The sequence below is a fragment of the Colletotrichum scovillei genome (genome assembly GCF_011075155.1).
Source record: "Colletotrichum scovillei strain TJNH1 chromosome Unknown Contig00001, whole genome shotgun sequence".
Taxonomy (NCBI): Eukaryota; Fungi; Ascomycota; class Sordariomycetes; order Glomerellales; family Glomerellaceae; genus Colletotrichum; species Colletotrichum scovillei.
In genome coordinates this window covers 2,896,233-2,921,198 of record NW_023336259.1, presented here as the reverse complement: position 1 = coordinate 2,921,198, position 24,966 = coordinate 2,896,233, and the positions used below count along the sequence as shown (strand labels likewise).

General features: G+C 54.1%; 4 protein-coding genes across 4 annotated transcripts; 2 read left to right on the top strand and 2 right to left on the bottom strand.

Moving 5' to 3' along the window:
• Positions 1–1,816: 1,816 nt before the first annotated feature.
• HER10_EVM0007472 (phosphatidylserine decarboxylase) lies at positions 1,817–8,198 on the top strand. The gene is made up of 5 exons (XM_035477027.1): positions 1,817–3,916; positions 4,011–4,055; positions 4,120–6,313; positions 6,369–7,120; positions 7,178–8,198. The coding sequence occupies exons 1-5, from the start codon at positions 3,758–3,760 to the stop codon at positions 7,385–7,387; spliced, it is 3,360 nt and encodes a 1,119-aa protein (XP_035338562.1). The 5' UTR covers positions 1,817–3,757; the 3' UTR covers positions 7,388–8,198.
• A 3,226-nt stretch (positions 8,199–11,424) lies between these two features.
• Positions 11,425–11,661, bottom strand: HER10_EVM0008983 (uncharacterized protein; the record flags this gene model as incomplete). The annotated part of the gene is made up of 1 exon (XM_035478488.1): positions 11,425–11,661. The coding sequence occupies one exon, from the start codon at positions 11,659–11,661 to the stop codon at positions 11,425–11,427; it is 237 nt and encodes a 78-aa protein (XP_035338705.1).
• A 6,627-nt stretch (positions 11,662–18,288) lies between these two features.
• Positions 18,289–20,931, top strand: HER10_EVM0010813 (uncharacterized protein; the record flags this gene model as incomplete). The annotated part of the gene is made up of 3 exons (XM_035480261.1): positions 18,289–18,374; positions 18,458–19,357; positions 19,437–20,931. The coding sequence occupies 3 exons, from the start codon at positions 18,289–18,291 to the stop codon at positions 20,929–20,931; spliced, it is 2,481 nt and encodes an 826-aa protein (XP_035338869.1).
• Positions 20,932–21,569: 638 nt separating this feature from the next.
• On the bottom strand, positions 21,570–23,304 carry HER10_EVM0001233 (2,3-diketo-5-methylthio-1-phosphopentane phosphatase). The gene is made up of 2 exons (XM_035470988.1): positions 22,890–23,304; positions 21,570–22,831 (listed from the first exon to the last, which is right to left on the bottom strand). The coding sequence occupies exons 1-2, from the start codon at positions 22,984–22,986 to the stop codon at positions 21,960–21,962; spliced, it is 969 nt and encodes a 322-aa protein (XP_035337967.1). The 5' UTR covers positions 22,987–23,304; the 3' UTR covers positions 21,570–21,959.
• Between the last annotated feature and the right edge of the window lie 1,662 nt (positions 23,305–24,966).

Below are 24,966 nucleotides of genomic sequence, written 5' to 3'. Positions count from 1 at the left end.
TAACTATCCAAGAGGGGCTACCCAGGCTGTTGGGCAATGCTTGGGGTAGGTAGTTATGGACCGGCTAACTCGACTTGGGAGGTCTATCGTGATGCGCGATATGTTGACGAGACGCGAGTGTCGCTAATACATACGGCGACAAGCGACCGAGAGGATAGGCACGCGACCGACGGGGCGGAAGAGGAGAGCAAGCCAGCAGGGGATGAGATTGACAGGGAAGCGAACGAACATGAGGGAAAAGGACAAGCGACAGACGGGATTCGGGATGGCATAATGACCACTGTGGATGGGGCATCGGGGCGAGATGGGGTTAGAACAGGGAGCTGCATCTAACTGGGGAGACAGTCTGATAGGATGGACAAATAAGGTGCGCAGTGATGGTCAGGCACGGGTTCTTGTGCGAGTCCGAGATACTGTGTTCACTGCAGCTGGTAATGAAGGGGAGGGATGGGAATAGGCCTTGAGCGATGAGTAAACCGTGGTCCATATGATGAGAGCAGCTGATGAGAGGCGGTGGTAATGCGATGCGACAAAGTTGGGAAACAGCGAGAAGGTTGGTTACGGTTACCTCAGGCCCGAAGCACATGGAAAATAATTACAACAAAAGCAAGTGCAGAAAAGCAAGTTGAATTTGCGCTGTTTCTAAGTCGAAGGCGTAGGCTCGCGCTCGCACTCGCCCTTCATTTTTGAGCCTGTCTTGTCGGTGTGTCTGTCCACAGCGTGGGGGCCAAGCATTCTGGCTTTCCGGCTCATTCCTACCTGCCCTACCTTATCTTGCTGTCTACCTTATGGCCTTGCGTGCCTGCTCTATCTCATGCTTAGATTATGAGTGAATTGTTCGTGTCTCAACTCTAAGGAAACCGAGGTGGTTGCAGCTGCCATTGGAATTGAGAAGGGATTGGGAAGGAGTGTCTAAAAACATACTTCGTCCTACCTCAAGTGCCTCAGGTATAGAATACTTTTGTTACTTTTGTAAGTAGACGGGAGGATGTCATTCCTTGGGTATTTCCATTTCGGTACGGCGGTACCTCATCTTTCTGCTTATGGAAGTACTTCACCGACCGGCTTCGCGGAAGATGTACCCAGCCATAAAGTACACGAGCTGACACCGATGTCAGACTGGGCGGGTACGTACTGCAGAAATTAACCACCCTCGAATTGTACAACTCTGGCAGGCCGCAGCTTGGGAATACCACGCTCACATGCTCGCTCACGCATTGTTGCGAGCTGTACGGATAATGGAGCCCCCAATGTTAGAGGACTCGAGGTGCATGTCTTTCTTGGGGACACACCTGGGTAGTACGAAGCAGAGAGAGCAGATAGAACTCGCTTTCGCCTACCAGACGTTACCTTATGTATGCATCACTTGAGAATGAAAGGCCACCTTCTTCTCCAACCAGGGCGGTCGGTGTGTGCTTGGGTGAGGGAAATACTATACATTACCTACTTTACCAGACGTTTGTGGTATTCAACAACCTTGCCTTGAGAAGTGTATGAGAGCAAAAGACGAAAGACAAAAACATGGCCCGGACCTCCCCCTCTTGGTGTCGTCTGTTCTCGTTCCCGAACTCTACTTGGGTTCTCCTATGATCTAGGTACTCCGTACCCTTCTTCCTCACCTGTTTAACCTTTGGGCTTCTATGAGCGTACCTGTACCTGTATGAAGGCGTACTCAACGCCTAGGTAGCTGCGAGCGACCAAGGTACCAAATAATACATACGTCCATTATCTTGTATACATAGTAGGGTGAGGTGACCTAAAGCGTCTTCTCTCTTAGAGTTCTTCCCAGAGATTCCTGTTTCTGGCTGTTTTCAACCCGAGTTTCTACGGTACTCATCTTTGGACGCCGCTTCAGCTTCAGCTCCAGCTCTCCAGCTCCATCCGTCTCCAGCTCTGTTCCCTGCTCAGGATCCCGTCTCCCACCCCAAACCACGCCAAACGCCTCAAGTGAATCCACCCTAACGCACCCACATCACCCCAAACAGTGGCCACTTTGCCCGCTAGGGGACTGCACCACGAGCCGAAGCACCCGCGGACCTTTCCAGCCAACGGCCATTGCTGCCCACCAAAAGTCGTCGTATCTGGGACGAAATACGCTGGAACATACGACGAGACGAGACGGTACTTCGTTCCACTGCCAAAATCTCACCCAATCTCAAAGTACCCGCCCGGCCTGAATACCCTCGCTATACGTTTTGTCTGGTGTCTATACACGGCCACATCGGACGTAAAAACAACAAGAAAAAAAAGGTACCTCGAATACCGCCTCCTTTCCAATTCAACCAGAAGTACATGTCCATGTCCATATTCTTTTCCCCAAAGGTACGTAAGATGGGCAACCGCTCCTTTCCCTCTCTCTCTTTCCCCTGGCCAGGCTCCAGAGTTGCTCTCGCTCCCTCTCCGTCTTCGACCTCCGCCTGCATTGAGCCGTGGACTTCTGCGACGCCTCTGCTTCTGCCTCTTCCTCATTCTCTCTCCCCGTCTCTCTCACCCTCTCCTCTACCTTCTTCCTGTTTTCCCTCGAGACTCTGCTCGCAGGAAAAAAAAAACGTCTAAATCAGTCTAATACCCTACCTTTTTATCGGTTCCTCCTGTTGGGTCCTTCTCCCTAGCTTACTCCTTCGTTCCAGTTGCACATGGCGGTGGCGCCAGGTTGGATGTGCATCGAAGCCACATAATTAAATCTGTACATTTGTTCACTCAACTTTCCATTCTCGACCCCGGGCCTCTTATTATTCAGACATCAGCCCTCAAGGGGCCCCAAGCTCCCACTTCATCTCTCTTCTCCCTTCTTCTTCTTCTCTCCGTTGCCCTCTGCTTCCAGCTCTTCCCCTTTTTCTCACCTGCTGCTACTACTAGACATTTCTTTTTCTCCGTGAGATCCATCACCGACCAATACTGACATTGGCTTCATCTGAAGGTCATTGACGGTTCCAAACCTGCGAGGTCAAAACCTGAACCTGAATTGGTCTTCAGCTGTACGTCGAGGCAACCAAAGGCCCCTGCTCGACACGCTACCAAAAGGCCTCCCCCAACCACATCCGACAGCAATTGTTACGTGTGGCTCGCCAGTCATCGCCAATTCGCCCAGAGCTATCTCGAGTAAACGCCACCTTTCGCTGTCCGGCGTCGTTGAGCAGTCCAGTAGGCAGGGAAGCACATATCGCAACGAACAGAACGCAGCGTCGCACTCGTTGAGAAGCGCGGATCAGCAACCAGCAAGCTACACTACTACCGAAACCCTGTCACCACTTGCAGCTGCGCTACCTCATCTCCTGAGCGCGCGCGCCTCTGCCTGCTTGCCGCACGCCACTGCCCACCACCAACCAGCACCACCGCTCCACTCACTACCTACGCCTTTGGGCCCTGCCAACAACAATTCGAGCGCGGCAACAAGCAACAGCGACAGCAAGCCGAGGTGTGTGAGAGGTCGAAAAAGAAGGACTGCCTTGCTGTGTACGCCCACCCCAGAAACAAGTCGGACATTTCGCCTGTCGGGTCATGACAATTGGATAGTCGCTGGAGCCAAATACGTAAGGTACCGCAAGTACCTGACGCGACCTAAGGCTTCCCAGCGCTCCGCATTGCGTCTCCTACGTCACCCCGCCCCCCCAATCTGGCCGCTCTGCCCGTGAGTGTGTCTGCTCTTGGCTTGTCGCCCTCACACACACGTCGTGTGCCCTGCGCCCTCCAAACCCTCTTCTTGGCTTGCCGCAACTCTTTTTAGGGGCCGCTCCCCGACCCGCCGTCGTCCACCATGGTCCGCATCATCCCTGGACGACTCAAGTCCAGCTCCTCCCTCCGCAACAGCCGCAGCAGCAGTCCTACGAGAAACAACAGCACCGGCAGCACCAACAGCAAGATGGACTTGAGTCCAAAGGAGAATGGCTTGACCTTGAAGGTCGTCGTTATGAAGGTAAAAATAACTTTGGCATTGTACCGCCGATGCGCGGATCCAAGCTGGGTAGCCAAGACAAGACGCACGATTGCTGACGCTTGATGCATATTAGGCTCGAAATCTTGCCGCAAAAGACAGACGCGGCACATCCGACCCAGTACGAATTCGAATCCAACCCACCCGCGCTTCCGTTATCCATTGTCTAACATGAACTCTTCTAGTACCTGGTTTTGACACTCGGTGACGCCAAGGTGACCACCCACGAAGTGCCCAAGACTCTCAATCCAGAATGGAACGTCATCGAAGAATTACCAGTCAATTCGACCCAGAGCCTCCTTCTCGATGTTATATGCTGGGATAAGGACCGCTTCGGCAAGGACTACCTTGGCGAGTTCGATCTTGCTTTGGAGGAGATCTTCGCCAACGAGCAAATCGAGCAAGCCCCGAAATGGTACCCTCTCAAGAGCAAGAGACCCGGCAAGAAGACCAGCGTGGTCTCTGGCGAGGTCATGCTCCAATTCACCCTCTTCGACCAGTCCAATACAGCCGCTTCCCGCGAACAAGTATTCGAGAAGCTCAATGCCCTGCTCAATCAGTTGCCTGCGGGCTCCCGACAAATCACACCGACCATGACCCCCCTCATCCAGCCGGTCCAGAATATGAGGGTCAGCGGAACAAACCCGTCACCTCCCCTATCGCGCAACCAAACCGACGCCTACCAAGAAGATGACGATGACGATGATCTGGATATCGAAGATGATACTCCCGAGGACGATGATCCCAGCAAACCCGAAGTCGCCGAGAAACGCAAGCGCCGCCTGCGGATCAAGGGCCTCAAGAAGAAGAGAAGAGACCAAACATACGAGTTCAATAATAGTGGAAGCGACGTTGTGGGAGTCATCTATCTTGAAGTTTTGAACATTACGGATCTGCCTCCTGAGCCCAACTCAACCCGGACTACATTTGACATGGATCCTTTCGTCGTTGCGTCACTCGGCAAGAAGACGTACCGGACCAAACGAGTGCGGCACAATCTCAACCCGGTCTTCAACGAGAAGATGATTTTCCAAGTACAGGGTCATGAGCAGACATACTCGTTCTCCTTTACCGTGATGGATCACGACAAGTACTCTGGAAATGATTTCATCGCCGACTGCTCATTACCCATCAGGGAGCTCATTGACAAGGCCCCTCAGGCAGATCCCGAAACTGGTCTGTACGACGTACCCGAACCCCATGAGTATGTCGCCCCTCAACAGCGCCGCTTCAAGAAGTTGGGAATGTCCCGGACATCGTCTTCCCAAAGCTTGAGCAAGGTGCGACCTGGATTGTCGAAGAATGCAAGCAGTGCATCCACAACTACCCAGACCGGAACGACAACGCCTACACCTCCCGCCCAGGGGTCGACTTTGAACCCCGAGTTCCTGTCTCCTGAGCAAGCCCTCGCAGGAGCCGGTGTGCAAACTGCCGAGCTTGAGGCAGACGATGCGGAGTTCCACGATTTCAGCGTCGCCCTGAAGATGAAGGACGCCAAGAAGTGGGAGGCCAAGCACAACCCGGTCCTCTACATCCGCGCCAAATACGTCCCTTACCCGGCTTTGCGACAGCAATTCTGGAGATCGATGCTGAAGCAATACGACACCGATGAAAGCGGCCGCATCAGCAAGATTGAGCTGACTACGATGCTCGACACCCTCGGATCGACATTGCGCGAGTCAACCATTGATAGCTTCTTCCAGCGCTTCCCCCACAGAGCCCAAGGCGATGACATTTCGGACCTGACATTCGACGAAGCTGTGATATGCTTGGAGGATCAGTTGGAGGCTAAGAGCCGTCCACAACTCAGCGTCACGGACAGAATGAAGGGCATGCTGCCGGATGCTGACAAGGTCAAGAATCTGCTCTCTGCTCAAGGCACCAGCAACGTTCCCGGCGGTCTACCGGCAGAAGGGTCTAGCTCATCCGATGGAACCCTCGACGTTCCGGAGCTCAGCACTCCTGGCGAGGAAGGTGAATTGCTCGACCGGGACGACCTGGCTGAGGACCGTGCCGGCGAGGAGCATGTGGTCGAAATCAGAGAGTGCCCTATCTGCCACCAGCCGCGCTTGAACAAGCGCAAGGATACCGACATCATCACTCACATTGCAACCTGCGCAAGCCAGGATTGGAGACAAGTCAACAACCTCGTCATGGGCGGCTTCGTCACCGCTAGCCAGGCCCAGCGCAAGTGGTACTCCAAGGTCATCACAAAGATCTCATACGGTGGTTATAAGCTGGGAGCCAATTCCGCAAATATCCTTGTTCAAGATCGAATCACTGGCCAAATCAACGAGGAGAAGATGAGCGTCTACGTCAGACTGGGCATTCGCCTGTTGTACAAGGGACTGAAGTCGAGCAACATGGAGACCAAGCGAAGTAAGTTTCTGCTGCAGGCAGTTCACACGAAGTTCGACTGACCATGATATTTTAGTTCGCAAGATGCTCAAGAGCATGAGTGTCAAGCAGGGCAAGAAGTTTGATGATCCGGCTTCTAAGGCTGAGATCCCCAAATTCATCGAGTTCCACCGCCTCGACATGTCTGAGGTGCTCCTTCCGACAGAAGAGTTCAAGAACTTCAATGAGTTCTTCTACAGAGCTCTGAAACCCGAAGCTCGCCCATGCTCCGCCCCTGACCGTCCTGACGTTGTCGTATCTCCCGCCGACTGTCGCAGCGTTGTCTTCAACAGTGTGAGCCAGGCGACCCAGGTTTGGATCAAGGGCCGCGAGTTCTCCATCAAGCGCTTGCTTGGTGATGCCTATCCCGAAGACGTGAAGCGCTTTGAGAATGGCGCTCTTGGTATCTTCCGTTTGGCGCCCCAGGATTACCATCGCTTCCACATCCCTGTGGACGGTGTTTTGGGCAAGCCCAAGACGATTGCGGGAGAATACTACACGGTGAACCCCATGGCTATCCGTTCCGCTCTCGACGTCTATGGCGAAAACGTCCGAGTTCTCTGCCCGATCGATAGCCCGACTCACGGCCGTGTCATGGTCATCTGTGTTGGTGCCATGATGGTTGGCAGTACTGTGATTACACAGAAGGAGGGTGCACAAGTGAATCGTGCCGATGAACTCGGCTACTTCAAATTTGGTGGCAGCACGATCGTATTGCTATTCGAGCCGGGCAAGATGAAGTTCGATGACGACCTGACTGACAACTCCAACGGGGCTCTCGAGACCCTGGTAAGTTATATTCTAAAAGCCCTCCTCATCGAAAGTAGCTGCTGACATTACTTGTAGGTTCGCGTCGGCATGTCTGTTGGACACGCTCCCGACCAGCCTCAGTGGGAACCCGACATGCGAAAGGACGCAAAGGACGTCACCGATGCCGAGAAGAAGGACGCCAAACGCCGGATTGGAGGCAGCCTCGGCAGCGAAGAGTCATCCAGCGGCGAAGATACTCCGAACGCCAGCGCCGGCATCACCACGCACGCTGCGTCGGCCATGTAGAGTCGCCGTCTTCGCGTTGCGTGTGAGCGGTTCGGGCGTCATGTGCGTTTTGCCAGCGGTTCCGAATACGAGTACCTATCAGTGACTGGAAGATAGAGGAGCAAGAATAGGTAGACAACAAAAAGGTGTTGGGGAAGAACTGGGTGATTTTCTGGCTCTTCGCATGAGCCGCGTCGAGCTTGTCTCTTGTCGTTTCGCTTCTGCGATGTTGGTGGCTTTCAACAGACACACGACATGGTTGAATGCGACGGTAGTACAGCGATTGCAGCGATTACGGCACCGAGCACAAGGGCACGGGATGTGGGAGAGCACACACATTATTGGATCAGAGGCAACACTTTTTTACGAAATACAGAGTACAGAAAACGAGAGTAGGGAAGAGTCTAGGGTGCGGGGAGGGCCTTGCTTGGCGAGGTGGGGGATCAGCAATGTCGCTCGCTCTCTTTGAATGAATGCAGCAACATGTCAGTTTTCTGTAAAACGGGCCCCCTCCCTGGTTCCTGATGAAGCCAAATGTGATGTGGTGACCAATGATTTGATGCGTCGAGGTCCAAAAGGGAAAGTTTCCTACCTGCAGTGAGGCACCAGATGAGTGCATGTCCCCACGATGTAGGTTATGGAGAGGTGCAACAGCGTAGATTGAGACTCTGGGAGGTTGGGCACCATGCTGGACATGATGGATGACACGAATCGCGTAGGGAACGAGTGAAAGATGGGACATGATCATTCCGTGACCTTCTTCTAGAAGGACCGGACCAGAGTCTAAAGAAGGGGAGAGTTGTTCATGGCATTGATGAAGTCAGGATGGAGCATGTGGAGGGGGTGGTTCCTATTATTAGGCATTGACGAGGTTGAGAGTTTTGACTGGGGGTTTAATTGATTTTTTCTTCCCCTCTTGCTCGCAGCCCTCATCTCTCTTTCTTTCTTGTCTTTTGTTCAAGGATAATACTGGGTTGAATCATTAGGTGAAGTTTTTGGGGGTTCCATGTGATGTTGCCGTGTGCCGACATGGGGATGCCTGGTTGGCTGAGTTGGCCCCTTTTATTGGGAGTGTCAGTGGGAAGGGAAGTTGGGAGTCGCGGATGTGTGTGTTAGGTGAAGTGGAGGAGCGGGGTGGGGTAGAGTGAGTGAGTGATGAGACGGTGGTGGTGATGGGTGATGGTTGGGCCGTAAGTGGGTGACAAAATCGATTTCCTGCTATTCATCTTGATAAATAACCCTTTCACTGCTCATATCATGATTACTATCCTTTTGTATCAAAGTCCTTCTTATATACGTAAAGGAATATACTCTATTTAAAAGATAGTAATCTTAGTGACAATAGTGGTAGAACTGCTTGTTACATGTGTCGAGCGGAAATCGATTTTGTCACCCACTTGGGCCGTCGTATGAGAGGGATGAGGTAGGAACGGTAGAAGTGAGAGTGAGGATGTTGGTGAAGCTGTGAGAATGGCGTGAGGGGTGGGGCACCACCGAAGTGAGTGAGTGAGTGAGTGAGTGAGTCGGTGAGGAGGGGAGCGTGTGGTGCAGGTGGAGGAGGGACTGAGTCGGAGGGTGGGGGAGCAGCAGAGCAGCCATCGTCGACGATTCTATGGCGGTTTACTGTTCATTTGATGAGGAAACTTGTTTGTTGCCTTGAGGGAGCTTAAACGCATTCGGATTAAGTAGACTCGCTAGCCTTTTTCTTCTTGCTTCCTTTTTTTCAGTCATCTTTTGGCATCAATATATAGGGTTTTGAGAGAGTGTGCGGTGCTACTTGAATGGTATTCCCTTTGAAGATGGCGGATGAGGAGGAGGATTGTAGAATGATCAAGAGAAAGGGCAATTTTCACAGTCTCATAAGCACGGGTCTTTCCTAGCTTTTATTCACAATCTCTATTCTGAGTGATGAAGTCTCGCATTGTGTGTACGTGAGGAAATAGTTTAGTATAAGAAGCGTGGTAAAGAACGCCCTTGGGAGAAAGAAGTGGAAGATGCGCCCAAATGGTGTTGATGTACGGTGAGACTTGGTTACTTGGGACATTGAACGATGACCAAAGATTTTATGGATTCGCCATCCATCGGTACACGGTTGATGGGTGGCCCCCCGGTCCGGACAGAGCGATGGCGAGGTCACGGATGAACCGAGTCGGACGCGGGACCCGGTCTACGGAGCCCCTACCCATCGGGAACGGCGACGGTGCACGGTGACGAGCAGGAGAGGAGGTAAAGTGGGATGCTGGATGATTGTTACACCGAGAGAGGAACCCCCTTCTATTATGACGAATGTCCTCCGACGAGATCACGGTGAAGACCTTTTACGTGCACGACGCGGTGCGGCATAGTCACGTCAAGCAGAGACGGACATCATCATGCTCATCAGTGGAGGGGCCCCTCCCGAGTCCCCCCTAGTGTCTGATGTTCAGTCTCAATTCCAATGCAGGTCCGGTCCTCCACCAAGGTAAACCAAAGTGGACTCCCGCCTCTCTCTCAGTCACTCGTCCTCTCTCGCCCAGTCACTCATTCTGGCGTTGGTGTCGCGTGAACTAGGGTGATGGAATTTCCCGTGAGCTCTTCCCAAGTCTTTCCACCCCCTCGTTGCGTCATGGTGGGGCCGGTCAACAGCGGTCTACTGACTCTTCTCTTGACCTGCGATTGTTCCTGGTTTCGGAGTCCGGACTCTTGAAGAGTTGGTTGGAGATGAGATGCACTCAGTGTGTGGCTCATGTGGGGTAGCTTCCCCCCCAAATCGCTCATAGCCTCACACGCAGGACTCCGTACTGATGGTACGCGATAATAATGTACGTAGACAGTAAGGGGGGGGCTCCGCCCGACGATCACTGATTGATAACAGAGAAGTGCCGGCTCGGAAAGGGAGAGGGGGTTCGAGAAGAGTCTGTGTCGGAAGTCGGATGTGGACCTACACGTGTATGAACGGAGTATGGTCCATGGAAGGGGGCTGAAGTTGGTTAGGAGGAAACTTGGCACGTGAAGAGGGTCATTCGGTTGTAGACGGGGCGTTTTGTGAAGAAGAGATAGCTTGTGATGACATTGGACTGACTTTGTAGATTACAATGTTTCAATCACAGTTGCCAAGAATTGCTGGCTGCAATGGCACAGAAAGAAGTTGATGTGAACAATTTATTTGGGGGTATCTATTCCATACACGTGAGCCAGTGTTGGAGGCTCTGCTAAAAAAGAAGAACAGGAAAAAAAGGTACAGAATGCAAGGCAAGCAGACGCAGGCAGAAAGTAGGAGGGGTGGAGGGGGCAAAGCAAAGATGGAGACGAATGTCGTAGCTTTGCATGTCTCTCGAACGATATTCTTCCCCCTTCCCCTTCACATCCCACCTTCCTCCGCGTGCCCCGCCGGCGATACAATCATGGAGGGGGGCCTCTCAACTCACTCCCCACTGGCTGCTGATGGTACGAGCAGCAACTTGCAAAGAGGAATTGGTACGGAGCCGAGAGTACAAAAGAGACAAGAAAAGTGGACTTGATGTGATGCCCGACCCTGATGGCGTGACGGAGGAAACCTTTTCGGATTTACGTCCCTTTCCTCCCACCCCCACCAAAAAAAGTGCCGGAATATGAGGTGAATGTTTGATCGATTGTGTTGTGTGCGCCGTAAACTCCCCGATGCTGTAAATCCGGGAAACTCTCAATCGAACAAAGATAGAATTGAGCGTTTGGCTGTGGTTCTCTGTAAAAGTCCCGCTGTTGATAAGGCACCCGAACGCGAAAGCGACCGAGTCAGCGGCGCCGGTTGGAGGTAACGTCGGCACGGTGGGGTGGACTTGAGCTCGCATGCTGCAAGTTCTAGCTTCGAAAGATTGATGTTGTTGTTTTTGAATTCCAATGTCCTTGACGCCTTTCCGGTTTCCGTGACTATCGTAAATGCGTACATGCAGGTAGCCCAGTATCCCAAGTTCAGATGATGTGTTGCTTGGTCCAACTGGATAAGAGTGGTTGTGGAGAGCTCTATAAAGACCCCAAGCTGAAGCTTAAAGCTTCATGCTCACGGCCCAAGAGCCGACCGAGATGCGTACAGTCGCCATCTATTTGGGTCCGCGCCACGAGGAGGCAGATGGTGATCGAGACATGGGAACGGTGGTCTCGCTGCGGTCGCTGTCCATGGAGCGCTTCTCAGGAGAAGGGCTGCGAGGGAAGTAGGAGGTCATGCTGGGGGCCTGGACGCCGGGGGAGGGCAGGTCGGAAGGCGAACGGCGGGTTTCGCGCCATGAGGCGTAGATGGACTTGCACAGGTGTGCGGACATGGTGTATGTGGGCGACATTTTGGAGTTGGTGTGTGTGTGGTTGTCGTGTAACGAGACTTGTTTGTAAGTTGTAGGTTGTGAAGAGACGGAGAAGCTCTCAGATGGTTGTAGAGAGGTGGTCGCGTGCTTTGTATAAGAGGTTGAGTGAGGCTGAGGGCAGGTTGGATGTGGAGTTATCGACACGCGGCTCTGGTGGCAGAGGGAGAGCAGGATGGTGGTAATAGGGCTTGATCGGTTATTATTAGAATCCTTGAAAGGGAGAATGGGAAACAAGATGATAGAAGGCAAGCTATGAGGGGGAGCAGACGGGCTGCATTATATTTGGGCTGGAAGTCGTGGGCAAAGAGACGAACTGCGCGGTAGGCGTGGACGGTGGGCGTGGCACCAGACCAGGCACCAGGGGGACCCTTTTTTTCGCTTCTCCCCTTCCTCCACTTTCTCCTTCTGACTTGTACCACAGTAGGACGATTTGTACGAATGCTACAGGTAGGTACTGCGTACATTTGTGATGTATCTTTACGGCGCGCGCGCTCCCACCTGTCAACTTGGACCCAAATCGGCGGACGGGGGGGCACGAAACATGCGATTTGGCGTCAAAAGAGGCAGAAAACGGACGAGGGCGGGCATGGGGAGATTGAGTGTGACTCGCTGCGCAGAGGGAACCACCCACTAACATGGCCCGGCGAGTTCCCTTCACACCCCTCCCTGGTGGGACGAGCAGGCAACGCAGGCTGGCGGCACCTTCGACCCTTCAACTCCCCCCCACTGCCCAAGAGGATAGCCGCCACAGTCGAGATTCACCAATTAAGAGCTCAGAAGAGTGAGATTGATGGCTTCTAGCCAATGGAGGCTGAGGCAAAGTAAGCAGACGGGAGAATCTGGTGCAATCTGACGGGAGGAAGGTGGGAGTGAAAACGTACGATTCGAGGCCTGTGGCTGTGCTAAATCATCATACGGACGGGTGGGCGTTGGTGGTCCGGAACTTGAAAGGGCGGACGGGTCCCTGTGGACGCACCAAGTACTCCGTACCTACACATGTATCCCGTAAGGTAAAATAGGCTGGGCTGACCATTTTTAGCCACGGCGCATCATCTGGTTCGTCGACCTGGCCCTTGAAAGAAAGAAAGTGTGACTGTATATGGCTGGATGCCGTTGCTGATCCTTCTGGCGGGGATTTGGTTCTTAGTTCGACGTCGGGTACGAAGTACGGAGTACGTGTGGGATAATGATCTGTTTGTTAGCTGTTGATGGATATTGAAGAGCGTTGAGATCTCGCCAGGGTGAGGTCTTGTCCGCTTCCAAACTGCTCACTTTGGGACATTGCCATTTCGGCCCTGGCAAGATACACGATGACATCTTGCTTCAAGATGATTATCCAGCAAGAGTGACGACGGAGAAAGAGGGGCATATTCGTTTGACTCTTACCACGATACGTCACTGCTTGCGTGCTAGAGATGGGGAATGAGCAAGCAAGACTGACAACAGCCACAACAGGTACCTACGCACAACTACGCAGCATGCCAGGATCTTCATGATTGGCCAGGGTTCACGACCAAGGCAGCTGCACCACGATCCACGCCTGCCACGGTCAACAACGGTCCACCCGTGACCGAACCGACCCTCGCAAGGCAGAGGCAAGAGATCCCGAAGTGGTTGCCGGGACTTGGCCAGGTATCCGTTTACCGTACGGTACTACTCCGTACGGGCAGTACATAGGCACTCAGCTGCTACCATGCTACTACATACATACTTGCCCAGATCCCAAGAGAGGCAGGCAATGGCACTGTGGATCGGCCGCTTCGGGTCGGAGCTCCTCCCGACTTCTACTCCGACTTCCTTTCCCGACGGGATGCCCAAAGGAAGCGACCATCTGCCAAGTTTGGGAACTCAGGATTGGCCTTTCGACTTTCCTAGCCTAACGCCGCGCGAAAAGCTACGTGAAGGTTGCGGCAGGTGAGCTCCAGGGCTGACTGGCTGTGGAGGGTATGCCTACTTTGGAAGTAAGGTACCAACAGTACTTCAGATTTCGTGAAGGGCAGAGAAACCCGCCCTGCCTTACAGGCTGGAGCTCCACGTTCCGAACCGTGGGGGCCCGAAGCTTCTTGCTGCTGCCCCGCGACAGCGAGACCGACCAGCAGCCTGCAGGCTACCTTCTTCAAAACCCTAACGCTGCCGCGGTGTGGTGCTCACACGACCAAGCTCCAACTGGCAAGCTGCAACTCCTCCTGCTGTGCCGATTGGGGCTGCCGGAAGCCATCTTCTTCTGCCTTGTGGCTCGGCGCGCGGGACACTCGAAACTGTATGATGTACCGTATGTCCGTACCTCCGGCAACCGTTTCCCGCCGGTTTACTAGTTGTGGATGGGACGAGTTCGTCCCAGTCTAGGGGGACTGAGGATGTGACATGGGTTAGGTCGTGAGCTGTGGGTTTCCGATGGTTCCAGATGCTCTCTCTTTCCTTTGGGCTCTGGCGGCTGAGAAATGCTGACCGGCTTTGGGTTGGCTGAAATGCTGATTGTAAATCACCAAAGGGCAAAGGCGGCACGCCATTCTGTGTGGAATCGCAGAATTGTCAGCGTGTGCACATTTGTCATGTGCCTGACATGCTGACTGTGGAAGTAGTAAGGCGAGCTGCATGACTGGTCGAGGAGAAATCATCGAGTCCACTCGCTCGCTGGCTTAGCAAAATATTCGTTTGACCCAAAGACTTTTGAGGAAGACGACGAATCCTATCTGTTCAAGGTGACCGGACAATTGACCGAAATCAAGGAGGAACATCGTTTGCCAGCTGTGGTGCGAATACTTGCTCTGGTGACAATTCTCGCTTCGTAGGGTGGAGTTGCCCTACTTATTTTGGCTTTAGGTTGGAAAAGACATGAACATCCGATATGGTGTAGTGGCCAACATGATGCCCTCTCATCTCAGTGAGAGGTTAGGCATAGCCCCGAGTTCGATTCTCGGTTTCGGAATTCTTTTGCCATTTCCACGAACTACATCTTGGTTGAGTGCGTTTTTGACTTATTTTTCATCTTCATGTTGTCAACTTGACAATCTTTTACCATGTTTCGCCTAGCTGGTCGTTTTGGCTGATGCTGTACTGGCATTGTCCGAGGCCTTCGCAGCGACCAGCAAACAAAGTAGGGTTCGTGCGCTCTTGACAGACATCTTTGATGGCATCCAACACAACAGACGCAATACACGCACAGCTCTCTCCGCTAGCACCAACTCGTCAAAGTTGAGCAGCCGCCCGTCAGTGGTCACCTTTCCTAGCAGAGCCGTCACAGAGTTAGCCTCACTTGTCACCGCAATCCTCAGGTCTGCCGAGGCGATCGTTGGCAGATATAATATGAGATGTCATAGCTTAACAGCCTAATAGATCCCGCAGGGCGCCAACGATGGCGCACTTCGGTCGTTTCAAAAGATGATGGCTGGCCGCTATCTCACATCTCATTCGGGGAAGCTGGTCTTTTTTTCTCCCTCTCTGGAGTTTTGGATGTGGTGGTTGTGTATAGCTCGCCCATCTTATTGCGAGATTGCGTCGGTGAGTCGTCAGCTGAGGGGAAGGACTTGCTTACGGCTCACCGTCCGTCCACAGACGAACCTGGGGTTGACAACAGCCTAGAGTCTGTGAGCGTGGTGGTCTTGTGTTAGCTTCGGTCGCAAATTCGCAAGCAGTTGCCCCAAACACGCGCAAGCATAGCGAATATTCAACGTTCCATCTTCAATGATTCCCAATGATTAGAGACGTTTCGTTTTGGGCATCACTGATACGTCCATATCACTCTCCTTCAACTGGGGTCGTTTTCAGGGGAGATCCGGAGAGGGGCCAACGTTCGGGGCAGTGATGGCGACGGCTGCGGTGGGTGGCGGAGACAGTAGGAGATTTGAGGGTTGAGAAGGAAGCCGGCCGAGTCTATGCCATTACGACATTGGAGCGTCGCGCCAAAGTCTCGCGCGCACTTGGCGTTTAATTGAATCTGGGGCCCTTGGTTGAAAGAAAGCCCGAACGGTGCGAACGGGAGTCTCCCAGCATCCCAACCTTTCCGATCGAAAGTGAAAGGGAAAGGGAAGGAGGTTCATTTTTAATCGACTTTAATGACCTCTGCTCGTGGACTCAATGCGCAGAGTGAGGCTGTGAGGGAAGCACGAGGTGAGGGTGGGGGGCAGGAATGGGGCAAAAGCCTGTTACTCCTGGGATGAAGAGGCCAGGATGAGGCAACCTGCGTGAAGTTTGAACAGGAAAAAGCTGTTGGCTGTAACTTATAGGTGCCCGACATATGGTTCGACGGGCATTTTACGCCAGACTTTTTCTAGCGCAGCACACTTGATGCTTCTCGAGCTCTCAGCCCCCCTTGAGGGAGACGTTGTTGAAACAGGCAGACCCCAGATGCGGTGGTATGGGGCTACGTTGGACGCATGAAAGTGTGAGTGGTGCCTGGCTCGCCTTCACATTTCGCGGTCTTGATGGGTCTTTTGGGACTTTGGGTTGAACGGAGAGGACCAGATGGGATGGGGGCGAGGGGGATATGCGGTAGGGATGGTTGGATCTCGGGTGGATGAGAAAACCGGGTTGACCGTTCCAGACCTTGAATGGTTCTTTTCTTGTGGGTTGAGTGAGGGCTTCTCTGCATGAAGGATTGTGGTGGACTGGAGGATGCTTCATGAAGGGATGCCAGCTACGGGGTCGGTCAGACAGTCCCTTTTGGAAATGTTTCGATTCTAGAGCAATAATCCGTAAGAGACTCATCCATAAGAGGCATAGATAGTAGAGTTCCAGGCACGCGTGCCGTTGTCGAAAGCCCATCGGTTTGTAGGTGTCTACACAGTAGAAGAGCCAGAGCCAGAAGAGAACAAGCCGATTTCTAAAGATGGAAAATGCAGAGTGCCATGGCGGCCTCTGATTGGTCTCATCTGTAACAAGACCAGCCGTCCACCGGCAATGCTTCCCCCCCTTCCTGGTTCCTTTTTATTGTGGATTGGAGGTGCTTCAAGTCTTCCTCCCCCTGCACCTTTAGGGTTGAGTTTGACTCTAAGGTAGGCAGCCCTGGCGAACACGCGCAGAAACCGTCCCCTCCCCCTTGTCTGCCCCCTTCTCGGCCGTCGTTTCCTCCAAGAGACATGCCGGTAGTTGGATGTGCTTCTATGCCCTTCATGACAGTAGTAGCGAGGGCTTTACGTCTGAAACGGCAATGGGAACTGTTGGCATCCAATCGTGTCCGTCCCAACACGGCCTGAACTAATTCCACCTAATTACATCTTGCGGATACTCTCACCAACGCCGCCGCCGCCGTAGCTCCCGGATCGACGTACATCGTCCCTCTATTCTATTATGGGCTGCAAGTGTTAGTCCGCCGCCGCCGACGCCTCGTGATTACCCTTTCTGAGGGCAAGAAACATACTCAGGCGTGTTGGTCAAAGTCCCATCGGTGACTTGCAATGTTGGTAAGCCAAGCCAGCATTGACCGAGATTCGGATTTCCTTCGTCTCTCAAACGTCGAGAAACAAAGACATTGTCAGACACGGCCGGCACTAGACAAGACACGTCAAAGTGATCAATGCTTTCTTCTCTGTCCCTTCTTCGTCTGTTCTACCCATTCTCCTCTTGGTCCCAGATTATCGGATCCTCTAGCTTTGCCCTCGACTCACACTATGACCCGTGAGCTCATCAAAGCTCAGCCACCCCTATTGCCAATTACCCAGCACGGTCAACGATATGGCTCTGCGGGCTTTGCTTTCTCTACTTTTTCTCTCTTGTCATCCAATCCACGAACTATCCGGAGAAGAGGGAATATGGCTGAGTCGCTCACCACGCGCGAGGGCTGCCATCTCATCTTGCATCTCAAAGCATCTGCATCCAACATCCCTGGTTGCTCTCGTCATGCTCCGACGTCGTCACCCCTCCATCTTCGGGCATTATACAGCCCCATGTCACATCTCCCTCGAGTCTCCCCCCTCGCCCATCCACACACCGTGACCCATTCCACTAGTCGTCCTCGACTTGCGCTGCGGCTCATCCTTCCGCATCAGAATAGAGGTCTGAGAAGTCTCAAATCCCTTCCTACGCCGAAGGGAAACAGGGTCCCTCCCCTGCTCATGATCTGCCCATGCCCTTAGTCCAATAATCGGTCACCACCCTTCCTCCACCTACGCTTCTGTGCCCTTCCTTGTCAGGGCGCCGCCTCTCCCGCACCAGGCCCGCCGTCCGAGTCTGAGAGGTCGGACGGACAAGAGAAGGAGAGTACAGAGAGGCTAAGAGAGAGTCCTCTGACATATACAAGACGATCGCAAACCCTGGCGCTCGGCCATGGATGCCTTTTTTCCCTTCCTCCTTCCGCCCCCTTCACCGAACGTGTCAGTTGCACGTCACTCTAAAACTCTATTCTGTTTTGTCTTTACTGTTCTAGACGAGACGAAAAAGAAGCTGCTGCAAAAGAATCAGGCCTACACTCCTTCGGTCTTCCTTCTGTTGCTGCTGCTGACGCCTCTGCCTCATCCCGCATTGACCGGCTTCTACTAACTATACCATACTACACCTTATCCATATTGGCAATACCTTCAATCATCCTTCTTCTTCATTCTTCTTCTTTAATCTCTTCATGTCCATGTGCCGCGCGAACGACTCTGCGCTGCCGTCCTCCACGAGGTCATGGAAGTTGTAATTCCACCCAGAGATCATGGGCCGTCCTACAGATATGTATGGGACGACGAAGGGCAGGTCGAGAGGATAGAAAGGTCGGACCATTCCAGCACACCCTCTTTACAGAATCTTGAGAATTAAGTTTGCGCGGTTAACTAACATAACTCACCCAACGCAGAGTTCGCTTTCAAGAAAACAATGAACAGAGAGACAGTACAGTGAGCAGGCAAACGGTGCAATGGCCTTTCCTCCGTCACCAGAGCTCCGCTTCCGATGTCGCCTCGTCGAGGCCTTTTACTGGCTTCACGGGGAGCTTCCCGGACCCGCAAAGTTTTCCGCCAAAAGAGCCAAAAGAACCGACACGAAGAGCGACGTGGGCGCCGGGGAAGCGCAACTCGACAGCCACAATTTTGGAAAATATCGTCCCGGACTACATCATCAACTACATCAGGGGAGAGACGCCCGAGACCATGGCGCAGCGGAGAGAGGAACGCAAGAGGCAGACGGAGAGCCCAGACACGTTGGAGGCACAGGCCGCCGCGGCGAATCACGCGGCCGCGCAAGGATTTTACGATGAGGCGACCACGGATCGACCGTCGACGGGCGAGAACGAGATTGGGGATCTCGAACGGATGCTGCCGCCGCCAAACGAGAAGCGCGGAGGCGGAGGGACTTTTAGCAGGATGAAGTCGGGCTGGAGGGCCGGCATCGCGTTGAACATCATCATCGGCTTCGCCATTCTCATCATCGCCATCGTGTGCCTCGTCCTCGCGCTCGTCGTCGTCGGCATGATCAGGGGCGAGAGCATCATCTTCAAGGGCTCCTGCGCGACGGCCGAACAGCTCAAGATTGGCCTCTTTGTCGCCATCAATGTCATCACCATTGTGCTGCTGTCGGCGGCCAACTACGTCTTCCAGGTCCTTAGCAGTCCCACGCGCATCGAGATTGAGATGGCGCACGATGGGAGGCGGTGGCTCGACCTCGGGATCCCTTCTTTCAGAAACCTGCGTTTCGTCTCGAAACCGCGGGTTGTCATGACGGCCATCATTATGCTGGCGGCCGTCAGTACCCAAGTAATGTATGCGCGCGCTACTGCTGTTACTGCTGAGAGCATGCTCCGCTTCATCAGATCTGACAGGCGTTGACTTTTTCACTAGTTATAATGCCGTAATCTTTTCGACACAACCTGGCTACGCCCACCAGGTCGTCTTTGTCACACAAGAGTTCCTTGCCTCGGGCCAGTTTAGCAACGCCTCAGAAACCAACGCCGGAGGTCTCTCCCGAGGCGACATCCTCGACCTCCAAGACCTGGCGTCCCGGAACCAGCTCACCAACTTCACAAACGCTGAGTGCGCAAGTCAATTCGGCGGCGTCTACCAAAGCGACTTTACAGCCGTGGTCCTCGTCACGGATGTCATCGCTCCCAGCAACGCCCTCGTCCAGACCCAAAAGTCCGGGTCCTCCCTCGCCCCCTTCATCGTCAACCCGTCAAATCCCACGCAGATCAAGATCAACAGCTCCTCGGTCGACTACTGCCTCGCCCGCCCCGAGGACCGCAACCCCTGCACCGTCGTTCTTAACGGCTCCCTCCTCGGCGTCATCGCCATCCTCAACCTCGTCTCCGTCTCCGCCATCGGCGCCGTCTACTTCTTCACCGGCTTCGAGCCCCTCGTCACCCTCGGCGACGCCCTCGCCTCCTTCATCTCCCAGCCTGACCACACCACCCGCGGCATCTGCCTCCTCGACAAGACGGACGTCAAACAGGGCCGCTGGGGCTACCGCGAGGCCAAGTACTGGACCTCGCGCGACCACTTCTGGTTCCAGACACCCGGCCTGACCCTCTGGACCTTTTGGCTCATCACCTGGACCACGCCAGCCGCGCTCGCTGCCGCCGCGCTCGCCGTCTCCCTCGGCAAAGACCCGTCCGCCTCCCTCGGCGCCTTCGGCAGCGCCCTGCCACACGAGCTCTACCCTCTCCCCAACGGCGGCGCCCGCGCCGGAGTAGCCATCGTCGCCGCCCTCCCCCACGTCCTCCTCGCCGCCCTCTACCTCTCCACAAACGCGCTCCTCTCCTCCTACTACCTCTCCCACGAGTTAAGTCAATACGCCCTCCCTGGCATCTCCCTCCCCCTCCGCGTCAGCTCCGGCCGGCCCCGCGGCACCCAGACAACAAGCCTCTACCTCACTCTACCCCGCCCCCTATCCTGGCTCCTCCTCGCCTTATTCGCGGCGCTAGGCCTCGTCCTGAGCAACGCCGTGCCGATGGTGTCCGTCGACATGCGGCCCGCCACCCGCGACGACAGCTTCCCCATGCCCATCAACGGCGTCGGCTTCAGCGGCGTGGGCCTGCTCGCGTTCCTGGCGCTGCTGGTCGTCGTCGCGGCGCTGGTGCTGGGTCTCGGTCTCCGGCGCGCGGACCCGTCGCCCACGAGCGTCGACGGGGAGAAGGCGGGCAACCCGCTCGTGCTGCAGGGCGGCGGGTGTTCCGCCGTGATTACCTCGCGGTGTCACCGCCCGCCGAGCGACGTGGGCGCCGCGTTTAGCAACGTCGCGTGGGGCGTCGTCGATCAGGATCCCGAGACTACCTTTGGGCACGCTACGTTTTCGAGTCAGGGTGTGAGCGTCTTGGATCCTGCCAAGGGGTATGCTTGATATTTTTGTCTTGAGCTTTGCTTCGGTCACGTCAGTGTCTGCATATTGTGTCTTATTCCATTTTCCCGTTCAGCTGTACATATTTTTATTTTCTTTCGGGCTCTACAGTACCCCTTTTGTCATGAGTCGGGGTCACGAGTGCTCTCTGCTGGTTTCTTGTTTCGAAAAAAAGTTTTCTGCATCTGGGAAAGGCATTGTAATGGTGTTAATTGGGGAAGTGTGTGTGTATGTATTATTGTTTTAAGGAAGGTCGGAGGGCAAAGTTGGTCTTCTGGCTTGGTAGCCAAGGACTTGAAACGACACAGAGATGGGAAATGAAATGGGTGATGACGATTGGGATCGTTCCCTTCGGCCAAATGGATGAACTGGACGCGTAAGGGACTGGACAGTCGTAGGGGAACGGTTATTGTAGTACGTTTATACCCTAGTGTTTTGCTTTGGCTGGTCAGGGAAACCAGGGACATGAGAAATACAGAAGAAAGCCTCTATATGAGGCTTGAGTTGAATTCAAGAAGTTTTTGGAACACAGTTTGGGCGTGTCACCATGTTGATATATGAATCTATGCCCTTCTATGTGGGAACTGGTCTCTTGATATACTCTTCAAAGACGAAGTCGCTCTGTTCCAGTCGCCCTGCCGCCCGCTTCGGAGCCCCTTTTACCAGGTTCTGTTTCGTTGAATGAAGCCTATGCGATACACTGGAGTGTACCGAGTAGCATCGCAGTTAACTTCTTAGAATTGACTTCATCAAATAACATGTATCGTTCGTACCAGGGGCAATAAGTTAAAATGACAAGACATTGTATCCTTGATCTGTATCTGTATCTATATCTAACGATATGGAAGATAGTTTATCGACCTCTCTTTACACCGCCAGATCTCTAATCCAAACAAAACTCTGTGACCCAAGCCAACGCCAGACTGCCCGAACCAGTACCTCTCAAAGAAAATTCGCACGCTATGCACCGGGTCGTCTCCAAACAGAAACGAATTGACAATGAACAAACCAGTCGAAGTCTGACACGACGCCTAAGCAAAGACGGGAGCAATGTTGGCCTTCTCGATGCTGGGCGTGGCAACGCTGAACACCTCGGGCCACAAGAACATCTTCTCCTCGGCAGGCGTGATGGCGACGAGCTTGGGGATCGCCGACTTGCTCGACATGCGTCTCCACATGTTGGCGCGCGGGTTGAAGGCGGCGGGCATGCCCTTGCCGCCCGTCTTCTTGTCGTCCTCGTCGCGGATGCGCTGGATCTCGGTCTGGATGTCGGCAAAGGTGTCAAAGGGGATGTAACCGATCGAGTTCTCGACGCAGTACTCCTCCAGACGCAGGCCGCGGCGCGCAAAGAGCACGTCGGCCTGGCGCGCGGCGGGCAGGTCGGAGACGCCGTCGCCGATGAAGACAATGAGGGGGATGGTGCCGTCCTCGCAGGCCATCTCGGCCTGCTCGCGAGCCTCGCCCATGGAGAGAGCCTTGTCGTGGCCGAGCTCGTTGTCGTGGCGCCAGATGGGCTTCCACGCGGAGCCGTCGTCGGTGATCTCGGCCTCGTTGGCGACGATGTCAATGTGCGCCGAGGCGTCCTCGCCGAGGAAGGTGTCGAGGACGCGGCGGAGGATGGGCTTGAGGCCGGCGGAGATGACGTTGAAGGGGATCTCGTTGGCGATGCAGTACTTGTGGAACTCCTGGAAGGCCGGGTCGATCTCGAGCTTCTTCTCCATCACCTCGAAGCCGTCGTCAAAGGGGACGTTGAGGGAGCCCCACATCTCCTCGGATACGTCGCGGAAGGAGCGCTCGCCGGACTTGATTTGCTCGTCGAGGATCTCGCGCTGCTCGGAGCCGCAGCCGTGGGCGTCAAAGAGGATGTGGCCGGTGTCCTGCATGAAGATTGTTCCGTCAAAGTCTGGAGGATTCGTTGTCAGCAAGTGGCGGGATCCAGGGGTGAGCGGAGGTGATCTTACCTGAGAAGCAAATGATCTTGCGCTTCTTGTTTTGAGAAGCAGGCAGGCCAGACTCGGCGGCGGCCTTGACTGTTGAGGGAGAGATGGCGATAGGCATTGTGGCGATTGGAAGATTGTGTATAGTTTGGTTGTATCGAGATGTAGGAATTTACTGGCACTGGAAGAGATACTTATAGTCTCGATTAGATACGTAAAAGAGGTTAGGTAGTTGGGAATTAAAGTTGTCACGTCCAAGTTTCAATGGGAGGTGTCCAGCTTTAATAGAAGTCAATGCAATGCCCACATGCGATACTGCCGAACTCTCGACCGAACCGGTAACGGCAAAGAAAAGGGAAAAAGGCGCAAAGCCAGCCGGCCAGCCAAAGCATCCTCTTCACGATGACGGCCTGAATTCCGAAAGGCAGTTAGCTTTTTCTTCACACCCCTCCCCGCCAACCCCCGTCCCTCCCCCGAGTCCTCCGCCAAATACGGGGCGTCAGGGCGCGCCAACCTGCATGAGCAAAGGGCTTACACGGAAGAGAAACCATACCAGAACGAGGGGGGGTCATGGATCATGGCCGAACAAGAAGAACCCTAGCCAAGGCCAGCCAGCCTTTGAGCGAGAAGGACTCCGCTCTCGTTGGGATTCTCAAAAGCCGCTTCCGGGATGCTACTGCACAATGGCAAGCGGCCGAGACGCCGACTCGGACGGCGTCAACGGGCGCACCGCAGACTGCCAGTCGCCAATGGACACCACATACGATGACGGCGTCTCACAGGGCCCCAAAGGGCAAAGGCATCTGGCTTTTCCGAACTATGCCCACTTGGGACGTTCTAGCGCGAACGAGGAGCAGGGCCAGGTTCGAGCAGTGTACGGAGTATGACTGGCTGTTTCCTTTACCCCCCTTTCTCTCTCTGACTCTTGGGCTTTTTTCAGAGTTGCGGGATGGGTTGCCGTACCTATTGCCACGCTCCCACACCCTCTCACGGGGAACGGAAGGCGGCCGGCTGTGCAATCTGACAAATGGCTGTGGGCGATGTGGCAGACAGCCACTCGGGGGCTCCAACCAGGTCTCAGAGTCTAGCAGAGCCTCTGATGATCGCCAGGAGAAAGATTTCTCCAACGAACCCGGAACGAGTCCAGTGGAATGGCAGTCCTTGGTTCACACCTTATTGGCTTTCAGCCCTCCCAAAGCCGACATTCGAAAAGGTCAAAAACAAAGTGAACAGATAAAACCGTTTCCGACTGTTCGAGACAGCCACTAGAATGGCCGATAATGGCTGCAGAATCCGATGCTTCGGTCAGCGAAGCGTGCCCCATCAGTTCACTTGAGCAGGGGGGAAGGATCGGGAGGCGACATGATACATCCGTCCGAAAAGTGAGAGAGTATGGGAAAGAAAAAAAAAAATCAACAGAGAAAGGTGCCACCAAACAGAACATTCCAGCCCCCAAGAACCACGGTCAAAAGCCTGGCCGCATCAGTACCGGTACATAGGTAGACATGGGGGAAAAGGGAAATATGCCACCGAGAGCGGAGTCTGAAGCCCGTCGTCCCCACATTCACTGCGCCGAGCTGTTCCAGGCAAAGCAGAAAACGTAAGGAAAGTTGGGACGTGAAGATGCCAGAGAGGATGAATGTGCTGCATTGAGGGTGCGGCAGACGGCACTGCGTCGTTCCATGATGCGTGCAAGGATACATGGTGACGAGCCCACAGTCGTTTCTTTGCCAACAGCAGAGGCATGTGGCATTTGGTTGGCGGATGGGGGAAAACCATGAGGAATTAATGGGAAAATGGTCAAATTCGAGCTACCTGCACGGTGATGTCATTCCGTCCCTCAGTGGGGCTCTTTATCGCGTTGCTTGAGGCGTAAAGTACCTTACTCCGTAGTTGCTGAGAAGAGCACCAAAAGGGCTCTAATATGCCCTGGTCCGCGTCCGACATGCAGTTTAACTGCGCTTAACCTTCAACGAGATGCGCTAGCCAAGTGACTTTTTGTCGTAACGCGATGCGACGCGATGCAGGCAAGCTTGGCCACGGTGTACGTGCCTTGGTCGTTTGGCCCCCGAGTCGTTACTAAGTTGCTGCTACACTCCAG

Coding starts and splice junctions, on each gene's coding strand:
- HER10_EVM0007472 (XM_035477027.1), top strand. CDS start 3,758: ATGGTCCGCATCATCCCTGGACGACTCAAGTCCAGCTCCTCCCTCCGC. Junction 3,917..4,010: donor TGAAGGTCGTCGTTATGAAG/GTAAAAATAACT, acceptor GATGCATATTAG/GCTCGAAATCTTGCCGCAAA. Junction 6,314..6,368: donor CAACATGGAGACCAAGCGAA/GTAAGTTTCTGC, acceptor ATGATATTTTAG/TTCGCAAGATGCTCAAGAGC.
- HER10_EVM0001233 (XM_035470988.1), bottom strand. CDS start 22,986: ATGCCTATCGCCATCTCTCCCTCAACAGTCAAGGCCGCCGCCGAGTCT. Junction 22,832..22,889: donor CAAGATCATTTGCTTCTCAG/GTAAGATCACCT, acceptor CGAATCCTCCAG/ACTTTGACGGAACAATCTTC.